This window comes from Eretmochelys imbricata, chromosome 10, assembly GCF_965152235.1.
Source record: "Eretmochelys imbricata isolate rEreImb1 chromosome 10, rEreImb1.hap1, whole genome shotgun sequence".
Classification (NCBI taxonomy): Eukaryota; Metazoa; Chordata; order Testudines; family Cheloniidae; genus Eretmochelys; species Eretmochelys imbricata.
Window position 1 is genome coordinate 58,106,675 of NC_135581.1, and position 15,780 is coordinate 58,122,454.

A 15,780-nucleotide genomic window follows, 5' to 3' on the forward strand; every position below is an offset into this window, starting at 1 on the left:
AAAGAATCCCCTGCTTATTATTTTAAATTCTCATGATTTCTAAGCTAATCTCATTATTCTGGGAAAGGGGATAACTCATGTTTTTGAGAATTTGGGGTTGGCAATGCTAGAGTAGCTTTCAGGATCATACTGTTTTCCTTAGGCTAATACAGTTTCTTTAGGAGAACGGGACTCTACCATTGTGGCCTAGCAGGTCCCAAACTTGAGAGGCCCCAGAGATGCACAGGAAGGCATGGGCTGGCTGATCAGAGGCTCTGCGGTTCCTGGGCCTCCGCGGCTGCCCATGACACAACCCGGGGCGCCGAGCAGGGAGCCTTGCAGAGAACATACCACAGCCCCCAGCTCTCGGGGCTGGAGTCGGTCACAACAGGAGTTCCCTCAGTCCTGCCCATAGCCAGCTCCACCTTCACCTCCTCCCCACAGAGCACCCCCTTCTCCCAGCCCCCGGGCGGGGACCAGAGCTCCCCAGACGCGCCCCCTGGCGCAGGGCGGGCCGGCTGGGCGGGGAAGAGAGCGGGACTCAAGGTAAGCCTCGGGGAACAGGAAAGAGCCGGGCAACGCGCATGCCCGTTTCAGCCCGGTCCTGTGCGGCCGCCATCCGGGTACTGACGGAGGGCGGGATCAAGCGGCTGAGGGGGTTTCATTGTGCGTGCAGCTACCGCGCTCACTCGCCCTAAAATGGCCGCCGCTGCCGCCGTCTCCTCTCCCGCTGCAGCCCCGTCCGCGGGGCCAGCTCAGATGGAGAGCAAGAAGATCACCGACCTGCGGGTCATCGATCTCAAGTCGGAGCTGAAGCGGCGCAATCTGGACATCACCGGGGTGAAGACCGTGCTCATCTCCCGGCTCAAGCAGGTGAGAGGCCGGCGTAGGCCGCGCGGCCAGGCCAGGCCGTACTTTGCTCTCTGGTTTCGGGAGCCTGCTGGGGCCTTGCCCGGCGTTGAGCTCCGGCGGCGGGCGAACCCCTGCAGTTCACGGCGCTGCCCCGGAGGGGTCTCTGTGCCCCTCGCCCACGAGGACCGCTGCGCACCCCCTGAGGGGCTCGTCTAGCCGCGCAGCCCTGGCGCCCGCAAATGAGCCCGCCGCACGGCTGTTTTAAATCCTTATGCGGTTGGTGGTGGAGGCTGGGCGTGGTGCCCTGGGCTGGTCTGAGCCGAAATCTGGATTTGGACATCGCCACAGCATTTTTCATCTGCCACCTCCCTTCCGAGGTAGGGGCAACCCCGTACTGCGGGATTGAGCCCAGCACACGCAGCCAGGCACCTCTCCGGTGCTGGGCTCCCCCTCTAAAACAGCCTGGCCCTAACCCCTGTTGCCATTGCTCAGGCTTGGCATAGATGGCTGAGACTATTTGCGTTGCTTGGTAAGCTCCGTGGTTCTGTTGCCTCGGCACCCTTCTCTGTTGAGTCTGTATGGGGCCTATTTACAGCAGAAGGCTGTCTGCTTTCTTCTGACATCGCCTGAGCATCTCAAGGTACGGCTGCCACGAAATTACTGTGGTGGGTTGCCGGCCTGTGCAAATGCAGGAATGTTCTTGTAACAGTATTATTTTCGTAGGTTTTTGGCCTAGCCTAAATGTTGCTGTCGTTACGTTTAAATTGCCTTGTAGCATTTCGTTTTGTGTGAGTAGTATGTTGATCTGTGTTACGTTTTGTAAAACGTTACTCTAATCACTTAAATTGCTGCCATTACCTAGATTATTTTCCTCTTCTGGTTCTCCAGGAGTTTTAAATGTACTATCTAATCTGCATCCCTTAAGTAATACTTTGTATTTAGGAAGAACAAGTCATTAGGCTTTTGTGTATGTAAATTATCAACTTCTAGTTAAATTTCATAAAACATTTATTTGGTTTTATTTAGGCTATTGAAGAAGAGGGAGGAGATCCAGATAATATTGAAATAACTGTTTCAGCTGATACACCTATCAAGAAGCCAACAAAAGGCAAAGGTTAAAACCTATTAATACAAATTATATTGTGAAAATCTATTTACTTAAGGTTTTTAAAAGTTTAATTGTCAAATTAAAAATAAGTTTTCACCTATTGTGAATACTGAGAAATAGGCCTTGTGGATATCCGCCCAAATTATGAGTAGTTGTGCTTGGTACAGTTTTGTCCACTTTTCTACAAATTTAGTCAAACAGGGTTCTCTCTCTTCTCCCACCTGCTCCAAAAAAAAAAAAAAAACACACACACACTTGAGGACTGTCTCACACATTTACTGGTATCTGCTACTTAATTGTTTTTTCTGGGAATGCTCAGCCTCTATTTAAGATTGTCATTGAACTTGAAGGGGGGAAGTGTCAAGTGATGAAGGTGACCGTACACCAAAAATAATAGTGGCCAGTCTAAAACGGAATTGCATGTCAATCTTCAACTGATATTCTTGCATAAAGAATTTTTGAATAAGTCTTATCTGTACTGTTTGGGATAAACGCAAAAAGAAACAAAATAGACTTGGTTTTGCTTCTAATAGTCAATTTCACTTTCTCATTTGAAATTACTACATTGTTAAGGAGGAAACTTAAAATGGTATGGAAGCTTGAAAATTTAGAAGCCTTTCTACTGATCTTGTTATACTGGGTTGTGTATTTAGCAAAAAGTAAACTGAGACCTGAGTTACTCCTTCTGCTGCTATGGTTAGTGTTTGCCTCCTTTCTTCTTCAGCCCTCTAAATCATGACTGATATGCACACCACTATATTGAATTGGCCTCTGACAAGGTCCCTCTTGGATAGTCTAGACCTCCACCCTGTCACTCTGCCTTCTGAGGATATTACTGTTTGGGGAAGTCTTTGACAGCTGCTATTTAAGATGTGGCTTCCAGCTTTTCTATAGAAATATGTAGAAATTATGGGTTTACCTATAAAATATGAACCCTTCCCTTTTTTCAAAAAGATGTCATTGGTCTTAAGATGAGTTCTCACTTTCTCCTCACCCACTTTGAAAACTTATGGAAATGGATTATAATTGGATGCTTGCGTGATTCACATATGTTTCTGTTAACAAGGGCCCTTTGATAGAACCTGAATATAATTCACACTGTTCATATTTGTTTTCTATAACATTACAAACACACTGCTTGGCTGACTGCATGGAAGAATGATACTCTTACCGTATTCAGATATGTTCATCTTCTAAAGTGAATATCCTGGAGGAATGTTTTCATTTGTCAATATAATCTGTCAGATTTTCCCAGTCTTGGCTTTCAGTGGACTTACTGCAATACCTTTTCGTCCACAGTGAGACCAAAGTGACTGTTTAGCAACCAGATATTCCTTTGTTAGTTCCTTTGGTTAGGATGATATGCATTCATTTAACCCCATCATGTTGGTTTCCCCTCCTGCTTGTTTCTCTCTTCCACGATAGAGATTTAACTTTTCTGCTAAAATGCTATTACTTTAATCTCTTATAAACCTGACCGTTTCCTCCAGTTGGAAAGACTAGCACTTGGAAAAATGCATTGGTTAGCTTGTCCCAGGAAGTTTTCCCTGGTAAGCAGGGGAATTTAAGCCATTAATTTCTTCAGAAACTGAGCTTTCCTTTAAGACTTAACCTGTGTTTACACTAGAGGTTATGTCAGCATAACTTACATCATTCAGAGGTCTGAATAAACCACCCGCAAGTGATGTAAATTACATCGACATGAGGGCCGGTGTGGACAATGCTATGGACGGCACTCTTTTCAACATAGAGGTGCAGCTGCACCACTGTATGTGTAAACAAGCTCTAAGACTCAAGCTATTCTGGTTTCAAAAATAGTCCTCTAGTGTCAACAGATGCAGTTTTCCCTCCCCGATGGACTTTTCAAACCAACTGCTGTAGTTTCTGCTGCTCATAGCTTTCTCTGGGCTGCTGCAGGGTGAAGCTAATAAGTATCTAGCAGGCTTTACTGTTGCTATTCAGAACATTATAGTAAGGACAATTTTACTGCTCCCTGAACTTGATACAGCTACTGCTGGGGTGGGGGAAAGCTGTGAACAGCAGGACTGCCACTGAAGTTGTAAGGGAAGTAGTAGATCCATTAGAAGGAGGCTGGGGGATGGATAAGAAGGAAGAGAGCCTTCTTTGGAACATCTGAAAGGGAGATTAAAGGTTTTTCCGTTCAAGTAGCAACTTCAGACTTTTCAGAGAGCAAATCAGTAGAGGTCTTCAAAAAAAAAAAAAAAAACAAACTAATAGGTGTCCAACTTTTCAGGCCCAGATAAAACTGAGTGCTAAATAGAACTTGCTTGAATAACTTCTGTTGTGCCGCTTCACTCCTGGATTTAATAGCTAATACCTCGTGTGCAGGCACATTGTTTTTTGTATTTTTTTTTTAAAAAAAATCTCGCTTCCTTAATCACCTGTTCAGTGCTGAATGCTGTCACCAAAATGTTGTTCTGGCCACATGTGAAGATCCTAGTAACTTTTTAGGTGTCTAGGTCAGATGTTGTAACTCACCTACAAGGGAATTATGTAATGTTTTCTGTGAAATATTATTAGATGTGAACATTCCCCTGGAGTATTTGCAACCCAAATGCTGCAGCTTTGTGCTAATGCTCAGGAACTTGAGTTTGAAACATTTTGTCTATAGCATAAAATAAAACAGGATGAATAAGTAGTAAACATTAAAGCAAGTTTTAATACCAAGATGCTAACGCAAGCAAGGACATTAATTTGTTAAACTATATTTAAACAAGACCCATTGGTTTCACATAACAAACTTCCTTGTCTAATTTCAGGCTATAATTGCAGTTTAAAGGCAGTGTGTATTGGTGGAAGTAACATGCATCTGCCTGTAGATATCTGACCCTGATACCACCAGAATGAATTTGGTTCCTTTACTATCCAACCCCATTATATCACTAAAAGATGTATGTTTACTAGCACATGCTATAGTACTGTTGCCTTCTTATTCCTCCACACTACTTAACCTTCATGTCCCTAAATTATATAGCGCCCTTCTGAATGTCAATCTTTCAAAAATAATAAAATACTTAGAGATAAGGCACATCTCTACCCCAAAAAAGACCCCTAGTTTTCCTGGCTGTTAATGACATCCAACGCAGAATTGTCTAATCAGAATTTGTTCCACAATTTTTTTGTCTCAGTCAAACATGCTACTTGTCGTCAGTACAAAAACTGTACACAATATTGCTGTGCAGTAGAACTATAATATCCTATCCAAGGGAGATAGTGACATTTGAAGTGACTTATACAGTCATGCCACTTGTTACATCAAGTTTTTTGGTATAAACCCTGCTGTCTATATTCACATACATTTCCCTGCCACTACTCCTTGGTTACCTATATCTCTGGCTGATAGTTTTCAAGAGGCATCTGTCTCTCAACAGGAAAAACTGATTGCTCATCTGTTGTATACTAGATAATCTTCCACCACCATTTAACTCAGTTTCCTTTGGGATACTCCTAAATGCCTCAGTCTATTAGTGTGATCTTATCTCTGTCCCCTTTTATTATCGGGCACAGTCCTGCAGTGTTCACTTATTGTGGATGGTGCCTCTTCCAGGGCTGATGCCTCCCCTTGAGGTCTCTAAACCTATTGTACTCTCTCACACTGTGAGCCCTCTCTTGTTCCAGGATCTGCATCTTCCTCTTCATGATTTGGCCCTCCAGTCATGTCATTTCCTCTTCTGGGGTATAGAATCTCACTGGACCTGCTGTCCAGACAATGCCACTGTGTCAGTGGCTAGTAGGGGAACCTAGACCTGCACCCTATTCTGGGTTCTAGCACAAAGACCCTGTAACATGCAGCCAAGGTCTGGTCAGTCCACAGTCTTGCTGCTCACGCGCTCTCTCTCTGGACTGCTTCCTACTCCCGATGGGTTTTCTTCTCCGCCCTTCTCTCTTCTGAGGGCTTGTCTACACTTAAGCACTACAGTGGCACAGCTGCATCACTGTAGCAGTTAGTGAAGAAGCTACCTATGCCAATGGAAGATCTTTTCCCAGTGGTGTAGAGCTCCACCTCCTCAACGGGGAAGTCCTCCTGTCAACATAACGCTGTCTATACCAGATATCAGAGGGTAGCTCTGTTGGTCTGTATCCACAAAAACAAGTCCAGTGGCACCTTAAAGGCTAACAGATTTGAGCCTAAGCTTTTGTTGGTAAAAACCCCACTTAAGATGCATGGAGTGAAAATTACAGATGCAGACATAAATATATTGGCACATGAAGAGAAGGGAGTTACCTCACAAGTGGAGAGCCAGTGTTGACATGGCCAATTCGATCAGGGTGGATGTAGTCCACTCCCAATAATAGATGAGGAGGTGTCAATTCCAGGAGAGGCAAAGCTGCTTTTGTAATGAGCCAGCCAGGCCCTATTCAAGCCCAAATTAATGGTGTTAAATTTGCAAATGAACTTTAGTTCTACTGTTTCTCTTTGAAGTCTGTTTCTGAAGGTTTTTTTGTTCAAGTACAGCTATTTTCAAATCCGCAAACAATCTTCCTGGACATAGTTATACTGACATAAAATTTGGAATGTAGACCAAGCTGTACTATACCTTTTTTCCTCAGAACCAGTGTCTTACTCTTTCTAGGGGTTCCCTCCTTCCTTCTCTAATGAACAGAAGGTGGGTGCAAGTTTCCTCACTGCAGCCCTTTCTGTTGTCAGCTTCTAGGCTTTATACTAGCCCAGCCCATACCTGCTCAGCTGAGCTTCATCTTTCAATTAGGGGTTGCTTTGCCAGCCTAAGCCCCTCATGTGTGGCCTATCATGATAACTGTCTGTCTCAGCTTCCTTAACCCTGTCAGGGCTGATGTGGGATGAACACTCTGTCTTTAAAGCATCTATATTTATAAGGTCTCTGTGGTCAACACACAGATTCATCAGTTTTTCTGAAATGTTATGCCACACTGTGAGCTGGCCCAAGTATAGATTAATCAGGTCCTCTAGTTCAATCAGCAAGCACTGAGGGGAGACCAATTATTCTGAAATGCTTCAAAGAATGTAAAAATGGCATTAGGTACTCTGTTCTCTGCTCACACAAATGACTTGAGTTAATCTTGAAGTTAGTTTTGAATTGCGTGTGACGCTATATGGACTATGGATGATCATTTATAATATTACCGATACCAATATCATAAAGTTGCAGTGAATTTTATAAGATATGCCATATGTGGTATCACTGGAAGAATTGATTGACTACATATAAACATGATTATATTTAGTTAATCTTTGTATTGAGTTATAAATATGTGGTATATTTTAATATTAAACTTGTGCTGTGTTTCTGGGTGACACCCCAGGACAGATTGGCATCAGCACTATCCAGTCTGCTTAATGACCTATTTAAGGCAATCAGCTATACAATGAACCTATTGAGAGAAGGCAGGGATGTGTGAGCTGTAGCTCACAAAAGCTTATGCTCAAATAAATGGGTTAGTCTCTAAGGTGCCACTAGTACTCCTTTTCTTTTTGTGAATACAGACTAACACGGCCACTACTCTGAAACCTGTCATTAAAACAAAACTGCCAAGCGTTGGATGTGTTCCATAAGGACTCTCTACAAGCCAGCAAACTCATCAGTGCTGCTAAGAACCTGATACATACATAAGACTTCAGAGTCCATATATCTGATTGCTTTACAATTTAACAACTCTTTTCTTGTTTTATAATAAAACTTTTAGTTTTAGACGCTAAGGGATTGGCTGGCAGTGTAGTATATTGGGTAAGATCCAAACTAGTATTGATCTGGTAAAGTGCCTGGCCCTTTGGGGATCAGAAGAACATTATATATAGTGAGCTGAATTATAAATAACTCCTCACCTTACTGGACCTGTGTGCTGATTGGGAGCCAGAGAACTGGAATGCGATGAAGGGGGCTGTGTGATTTTTCTTTTTCAGCTTCTTGATAACCAGTGTGGTGGGTCAGGAGCACAGATTGTGACTGGTTGGTGAATCTAACTTCAGTGTTAACCACCAGTTTTGGGAGAATCTGCTCTCCTTTTGCTGCCTGCCCTGTCCTTGGTATTTTCAGCGTTGGCTTCCCTAGACACCACAGGTGACATTCCCAACTAAGTCTTTCCCTTGATATTCTGTATTAGTAAATCTTCATGCTGCTGTTCTTCCCAAATTCCTGCTACAATTGTGCTGAGTAGAACAACCATGGAAGAATCTAGTTTGAACTCATCACCAGATATAAAGCAGACTGATGTTACCCTTTTCAATGTAGAGCTATTTAAAAAAAAAAAGGGGGGGGGGTGAAGTCTCCAGTGCTCAGCACTGGATTCAAAATCATAATTGTGGTCATCTGTCCCAAATATACCCAGTTATCAGGCTAATTACCAAAGCTGTTCACGATGCCCTGAAGCTAGTATGGAATGTTTATGCTTAACAGACTTATCATTTGGCAGATTCCTTTAAGCAGTTTAACTCAGTTACAGTTTGCAGGCATCTGGGTATTGCATGGCTAGCTTAACCATGTAAGTTGTATGCACAGATTTTTATAAAATTCCAGTCAGCGGGAAACCAATCACTGAGACTGTTACTCCCTCATGAGACTTGTGAGGCATCCTTATCTGAAGTAAAATAGTAATAAAATACTTTTTTTTTTTGAGAAAGAGATTGGCAATGCGTACAGATGCAAAAAGAGTATGTACCTCCAAACTCTAGACATCTCCATTGTTTAACTCCTGCTAAGTGTATTACCACAAACCAAAGACTTATTTTTCTAATAGTTTTCCATGTGCTTTTAGTTAACTTTAGTTATTAAATACCTTTTAAACTGCGTACAGTGAATATATTTGATGTGTATATACCTGAAACTACAATAAAAAGAATATTTTGGATATTTCTGTCTGCAAACTCTCTAAACCTATTCTCTGACTAATTTCAATATAGTAACTGATCACTTCTGACTTGGTTCAGTTTTTTTTCTTAATTTAGAGTCCTGACAGTGACATGCTGGAGAAGCTATAATATGTTGTAAAATATATTCAAAATATACCATATAGGTTTGCAAAAAATAGGATAAAATGTTAACTTTTCTGTGAAGTTAGTTTTATTTGGGCAAATAGTGACACTGAAGTCAAGTGAGGGTCGTAGGATCATGCCCATAATAATTAAATACTATTGCAAAGTATTTTTTGTAAAAGAACGATCTTTTGGGGGAAGGGGCAACCTTTGCTGAGTGTGGTACCTACCATAACGGGCCTGATTGGGTCTGCTAGCTGCTACTGCAGGGTAAATAATAAATACAGTAATCACATTTCTCACTTTTTTCCTTAAACACTAAAGGTTCTAAAACTATGCATGTTTGTGCATCAAATGTAATTTGGCCAATACATAACTAGTGCTTGGTTTGTTAGCAAAGCTTTACGTTTGACACCCACTCACATTTACATTTTAGTTAATTAAATATCCTTTTTTCTCATAATTCACTAGACCCTTAGGGGGTCTGAATCATCATTTGTATAAAGGATTGTGAATGAGTAAGACAAGCAGAATAGTTACCTGGGTCATGTAAATGAGTTGGGAATTAAATCTGCATGCTGATAGCATTAAACTAGCAATTAACTGTGTTATGAATCCTTTGCCCCAGTCCCAGCTAGGGGGAGTGGTAGAGTTCAGGCAGGAAAATACCCATGCTTTAAGCCAATAAGGCTTGTTACGACATCTGGCAGTTTGGATCAGTAGCAGTGCTGTAAGGGTTATGAAGTCTGGTGTCTAAAGTAGTGCCTTTCTCCCAAAGTATAACTGATACAGTATTGCATTCCAGACAACATATATCGATTGCTTAAGTTCAGGCACCCAGATTTGTGGCAGACTGTGTTAGCAACAGTGGTGTTTCAACAGGTGTTTTTTCGGATGACTTGGCTGTAGGAACTTCTTTCATAGAATATCAGGGTTGAAAAGGATCTTACTAGGTCATCTAATCCAACCCCGTGCTCAAAGGAGGACCGATCCCCAATTAAATCATCCCAGCCAGGGCTTTGTCAAGCCTGACCTTAAAAACTCCTAAAGAAGGAGATTCCACCACCTCACTAGGTAGCCCATTCCAGTGCTTCACCCTCCTAATGAAAAAGTTTTTCCTAATATCCAACCTAACCCCCCCCACTGCAACTTGAGGCCATTACTCCTTGTTCTGTCATCTGCTACAACTGAAAACAGACTAGATCCATCCTCTTTGGAACCCACTTTCAGGTAGTTGAAAGCCACTATCAAATACCCCCTCATTTCTCTCTTCCGCAGACTAAATAATCCCAGTCCTCTCAGCCTCTCCTCATAAGTCACGTGCTCCAGTCCCCTAATCATTTTTGTTGCCCTCCGCTGGACTCTTTTTTTTGTTGTTGTTGTTGTTGTGTGGGACACAATGCTCCAGATGAGGCCTCACCAATGCCGAATAGAGGGGAATGATTGTGTCCGTGGATCCGCTGGCAATGCTCCTACTTATACAGCCCAAAATGCTGTTAGACTTCTTGGCAACAAGGGCACGCTGACTCATATCCAACTTCTCGTCCACTGTAACCCCTAGGTCCTTTTCTGCAGAACTGCTGCGTAGCCACTTGGTCCCTAGTCTGTAGCAGTGCATGGGATTCTTTCCTGTGTGTTTCTATCTTGCTTTGTTTCATAGGCACTGCTGTGGGCTACCAGGGGTTCTCTAGCGACAATAACATGTGCCTTTTAGCTCTAAGTATTGGTCCTCTAGATTATGCTGACCTTGCATAACAATTGTTCTCTTGCTGAAAAATGCTTTCCGGGGTCTGACCTTAGCTGTGTGGGCACACATAACTCTGTCCTTGTTCACCTGTGGATAGACCAGTAGTAATCTAGTTCATTTACGTCAGCACCATTGAATAGTACTGAACACTTCAGTCTCTGAGGGCCTCTTTTTGTCAAGATATACTGTCAATATTAGAGAGCCATATTGCACCAACATTAGAAAACTATCTGCATCAGCACCTTTAAGTAGTAATTGCACTGGAATAAGTTGTATTGATACTTTTTTGAGGGGACAAGGGCATCATAGTTTCACTTGAAGAGGACTATTTTCTCATACTTGGAACACGCTCTTGTAACATCAAGGAATAAATGTCTGCTTGCTTTTATTTCAATGTTTTAAGGTGGACTGCAAGTACTTGATCATCATGGAGAGAGAGACTTGGAGTAGCAACAAGTGTCCTCCTGTCTGGTCTTGGCTATACAAAAAATAAAAATGGAAAAATCCTTCTGATACTCCCATTCATTTGGCTTCTGATGAGGACACTTTCAGAAATCTGGCTTTCAAGAGAGATGCCTTTGAGTGCCATAATGTCTGAGGACTTTCATGTCGGGGGGAAGAGCACCTCTCCCCCCACAAAATGGTTCTAGTTAATTTTTCCTGTGCACAGCAAGCAGATGAATTTTAGAAACACCCTTTGAAGAGTCTAGAGACTGACTGCTATTCAATGAAATAGGCCTTTGCTGGACACCTGTAGCATCAAGAACACTTGCCTCATGAGCATAGTGTGTGTGTTTATCTGGATACAGGTGCAGGAGAAGCTCAAGGATCTAGGGTAGAACATGGAGAAGCCCTATAAATGCCAACAAAGCATTCAATTTGATTCTTTTTTGTTTTAATAAGAAGCAAATTGTGAAGCCGAAAGGACAAGTACAAAAGTCCCTGTTCAGTGATACTGCTTTTAATTACATTTCATGCTTCATTTATCCTTTGTTTACGTGGACTAGAAGATTGTTGGAACATACCTGAATATAGCTGCCACTGGCAGGATTGCCCAAGTTTACTTTAAAAAAAAAAAAAGTACCATTCTAAAACAGTCTAGATTAGACTCATGTTCCCAAGATCTGAGGATTCCATGGAGTGGAAAGGATCTTTCTGTTAAGTCAGTCACCTTCTAAGGAAGGCTAGCATCTTAAAACATGCCTTTTTGATCATAATTTTTTCATTGCCACTTGTACCTTGCTAATTTCATGGTATTGCACTCCAAATACAAAGCAGCAATGCTAAACATGGCAAAAGGATGCCTTTTTAATTCAAATGTGAATTGATCTATAATTGCATTTATAAAAACTAATTTGGGCATTTACCTGTATCTTACTCATGTAACTAATGAGAGAGAACCGTCAATGTGTGTCTTGTTTGGTCAGGAAGTTTGCAAGTGCTGTTTAGAACTTGCCTCTTAGAAGAATTAAAAAAAAAGAAAAAAAAAGCTGATTCTCTTCGTTACATCAAAGGTGGATGTGGGGCTGTTTGTGCTAGGGAGTGATGTACTTCAATTCTCTAGATATACTGTCCATCCCTTGGAAGAAGGGGAGGGTGAAAAGTTGAAGAGCAAATCATTAATGTGTTCTTAGTGTCAAATACACTAAGTAGCAAAAAGCCTTCATTGGCAAAGTTGTTATCATAATTGCCCATGTCATCCCAGCTGCATCTGGTCATGGATTCTCACAGAAACCCATTTGCACCAATTCTGATCAGATTGTGCATTTTGATCTTTTCTAAAAGGTTACTCACAGGCTGATACTTGGGATTAAGTTGTTCAGTGTCTTTTATTCACGTAATTATTTGAAGTGCACAACATCTGGGTTACTCCTCTGGAAAGGATAAGTAATGGACTCCAATGGAGTCCTGTCAGTCACCTTATCCACTCCCTTACTGCCCCCCTCCGCCCCAAAAAAAAAAAAAGTACATGCACAATGCTAGATTTGTGACAGCGGTCTCAGAGGGAGAGTTGTCAATATTTTCAACTTCATGGAAAATATTCATTGCCAGGTCTTAATTCTAAAGTTTAGCACCTAGAGTTGGTTGCTAACTACAATTAATGCTACTTCATTCACTGTTATCAGAATTACTACATAACTTTTTTTTTTTTAAATTTTAAGAATTGAGTCTGAAGAGCAAGGAATAAATTCTAAAGGGGAGAGGTCAGAATTGAAGAAGCACCATTTTGTTGATTGTGCACTGTCAAATGATTACATACCAACTCCATTTCATAACCCTTGAGTTTCATCTTAAAACATAATGTTCTTTGGGAATTATACCATGGTGAGTGATTCAGTTGAGCTGTAGTATTTTGGAGAACAGTTAGTTGAACCTTCCTTCTCTTGCACCATAATGCATATGAAGTCAAGTCTTACAAAAGGAGTTGCTTTCAACTGTAGTCATTAGCGTATCCTGTCTTTTTAGGTAAAAAACAGGAAACTGATGAACTAAGTGGTGATACTTCAGTGGAAGATGATTCCTTTGTCAAGGTAATAACTAAATTTCTTTGAGAACTTATATACTGAACTGTTCTAGTCCGGTAAATGAAGCAAAGTTTTTAGCTGAAAAGGTCCATTTGACACAAGCTAACTTAAATGGAGATCTAAATCATTGTTCATGCTGTGTTTACACTACGACAAGATATTTGATCATATCTTATTCCACACACATTCAGTTATATGGCTTGATTTATCTTGATGCATACCTTTCTGCATGTGAGCATGCTGTGTGCTTCAAAATAAATGGGAACTCTAGGAAGGACAACAATAAACTATGTTGAAAATGTAGCTATTTGATATCCTTTTGAAGAAGCAATGACTCTGTTTCACTGGAAGGAAAATCTAGCTCATGCCTCTAGTTATACCATATGTTCTTCTGATTGAAAGGAAAGTGAGTTGGAGGTTCAAGACGCAAGCGATCAAGATGGAAATGATGAACTGAAGGACTTTGAAGAAGTTGGTGAAAATGAAGAGGAGAACTCGCATTCTAAAGAACTGCCTCCTTCAGAAAAGAAATATTCTGATTCAAAACAGGGGGAGACAAGAGAAGATGCAGAAAAAGATTTTGAAAGCCAGGTACCTTGCCACACTTGTTAAAATCTATATGAACTTTCATCGAAAAACACATTTCTGTTTAGTCTGTCTAAAACTCTTTGGGGCTAAAATTTGTCTCTTTCAGTCTGTCTTATTCAGCTCACTAAAAGAGGTAGTACTTCTTCAAACTCCCCTGCTCCTCTTAACCTGTCTAAATAGTACAGAGCTGAATTCCTGACTCTTTAGATGCTTTTGTAAGTGGCATTATTACTAGCTTGTTTAGCAAGCCCCTTATCTGTGTTTTCAACTTAGGAAAATGATCTTCAAGACACAGAAGATGATACATTTCCAACTGTCCATGTAAGTTCCAAATGGTCTTGTTAAACTTGTGATTAGGAAATTGAAGCAAAGCCTGGCTTAAAGTGACCTTCTTTCTCAGTTAAGTTACCAGGCTTGCACCTTTGAGCTTCTGATGGTATAATACAGATGTTTGCAAATGACTGCAATGCAGGCTTTGCTCGCTGTATTAAGGATGGCCTGGACTTTTGAGATGTCCTCTCAAAGTGACTATACTTGGCTCTTGTGGGAGCATTATACACACACTTAACTAATCTACCCAAAAATACTTTGAGGTACCTCTTTAGTGAAACTTAAGGACTATATGTAGTATCTCTAACACAATGTATACAAAATCCTCCTCTCTTTCATTTCAGAACTTCATTTCCAAAGTTAAAATTTTAAAAATGATGATCTGGAGATGAAGGTTCAGATACCTTTGTTTAAAAAAAGTAAAGTTCTTCCAGTTCTGAAATTCATACAGCGTTCCAGACACTTCTGATGAAGACATCCAGAATATGTAAAATAATATATATACACATACATACATACACAGTGGAAGTAGATTATAATCTTCCTCTCAGTTAACTTTGATAACCCAAAAAAGTAAACATTTGTTAAACAGCATATGTATCAGACATTTCCTGTATAATATTCAAACCAGGGAGACTCTCACTTTCAAGGCTAACACTAGTTAATTGCCTTTGATAGAACAGTGCAACAGAACAGAGATCATATTACTTGTTGCTCTCATTCTGAAGACCTTAACTCTAGACACATATCAGGTAACACTTTGACTACAAGAGAAGTTGGTAACGTGTTGCCACCAGTTGTAAGTTCCCTTTCATGGAAAAGGGAACTTTTCTAGAAAGGGAAATGTTCTTAACTGGAAAACAAAGATGTTACTGAATGCTGTGATATGAATTCTCACTGGCTACAAAAGATGGTATAAACAATGTGTACCATCAACTTCTAATTAAACTGTTTAGTTTTTGGAAACAGTTCCTTAATTCATAAATTCTGATTACTGTGGACTTGAAATTCATAACTTTTGTGCTTAAACTCTCATAACAAACAGATACTTAAATTTGATTTCCCCCTGTCTTGCAGAATGGTGAAGAGGAAGAAAATGAAAAAGGTATGTTTCGAAATTTAGTAGAGTTGAGAGGTTTTAAACTGGTAGATTAAAAGTGAAACTTGCTTAATTTTTAGTCTGTTAACATTAGGTTTGTCTCTAGTATTAAGTATTGACTGTCTCTGTATTAAGCTCACTAAGATCCATGTACTCAGTGGATTTATTTTTCTCTTAAGAGTGGATGATAGTACATATCAGTTACTGTGGTGGATGTATGCTTATTATTAATTAAAAACAAACCAAATATGCAAGGACTTCTGTTTCTATGGTGCAATAAATCTTGAAGCACAAATTGAAGACTTGCACTGCAGTAACTGGTAGATGCTTAACAGAATGAGACAGTACATTACTATACTGAACTTCGAAAACTTGCCAATTATGGACCATCATCTACTTGACTTTTCACATACTGTCATCCACATGCTGCCAGGTTGTGCTTAGGATGGTAAAGGAAGCTTTCAGAAACGTGGAGGAGTCTAAACAGCGGCTTTTTTTTAAAGCCATTCTACTTACTAACGCTACAGAAGAAGTGTGACACATCTGACCAACCAGAGACTTTCTGGAGAGAAATCAAAGGAT

At 40.8% G+C, this 15,780-nt stretch overlaps 1 protein-coding gene across 1 annotated transcript in view; it reads left to right on the top strand.

The window, feature by feature from the left end:
- Window positions 1-627: 627 nt before the first annotated feature.
- The window catches only part of SLTM (SAFB like transcription modulator), a 31,939-nt gene continuing 16,786 nt past the window's right edge, over window positions 628-15,780 (top strand). The window contains exons 1-6 of the mRNA XM_077829270.1: window positions 628-852; window positions 1,858-1,945; window positions 13,123-13,187; window positions 13,584-13,772; window positions 14,043-14,090; window positions 15,177-15,204. Coding sequence (XP_077685396.1) covers window positions 679-852; window positions 1,858-1,945; window positions 13,123-13,187; window positions 13,584-13,772; window positions 14,043-14,090; window positions 15,177-15,204 — 592 coding nt within the window. The 5' untranslated portion in view covers window positions 628-678. The remainder of the gene's footprint in view (window positions 853-1,857; window positions 1,946-13,122; window positions 13,188-13,583; window positions 13,773-14,042; window positions 14,091-15,176; window positions 15,205-15,780) is intronic.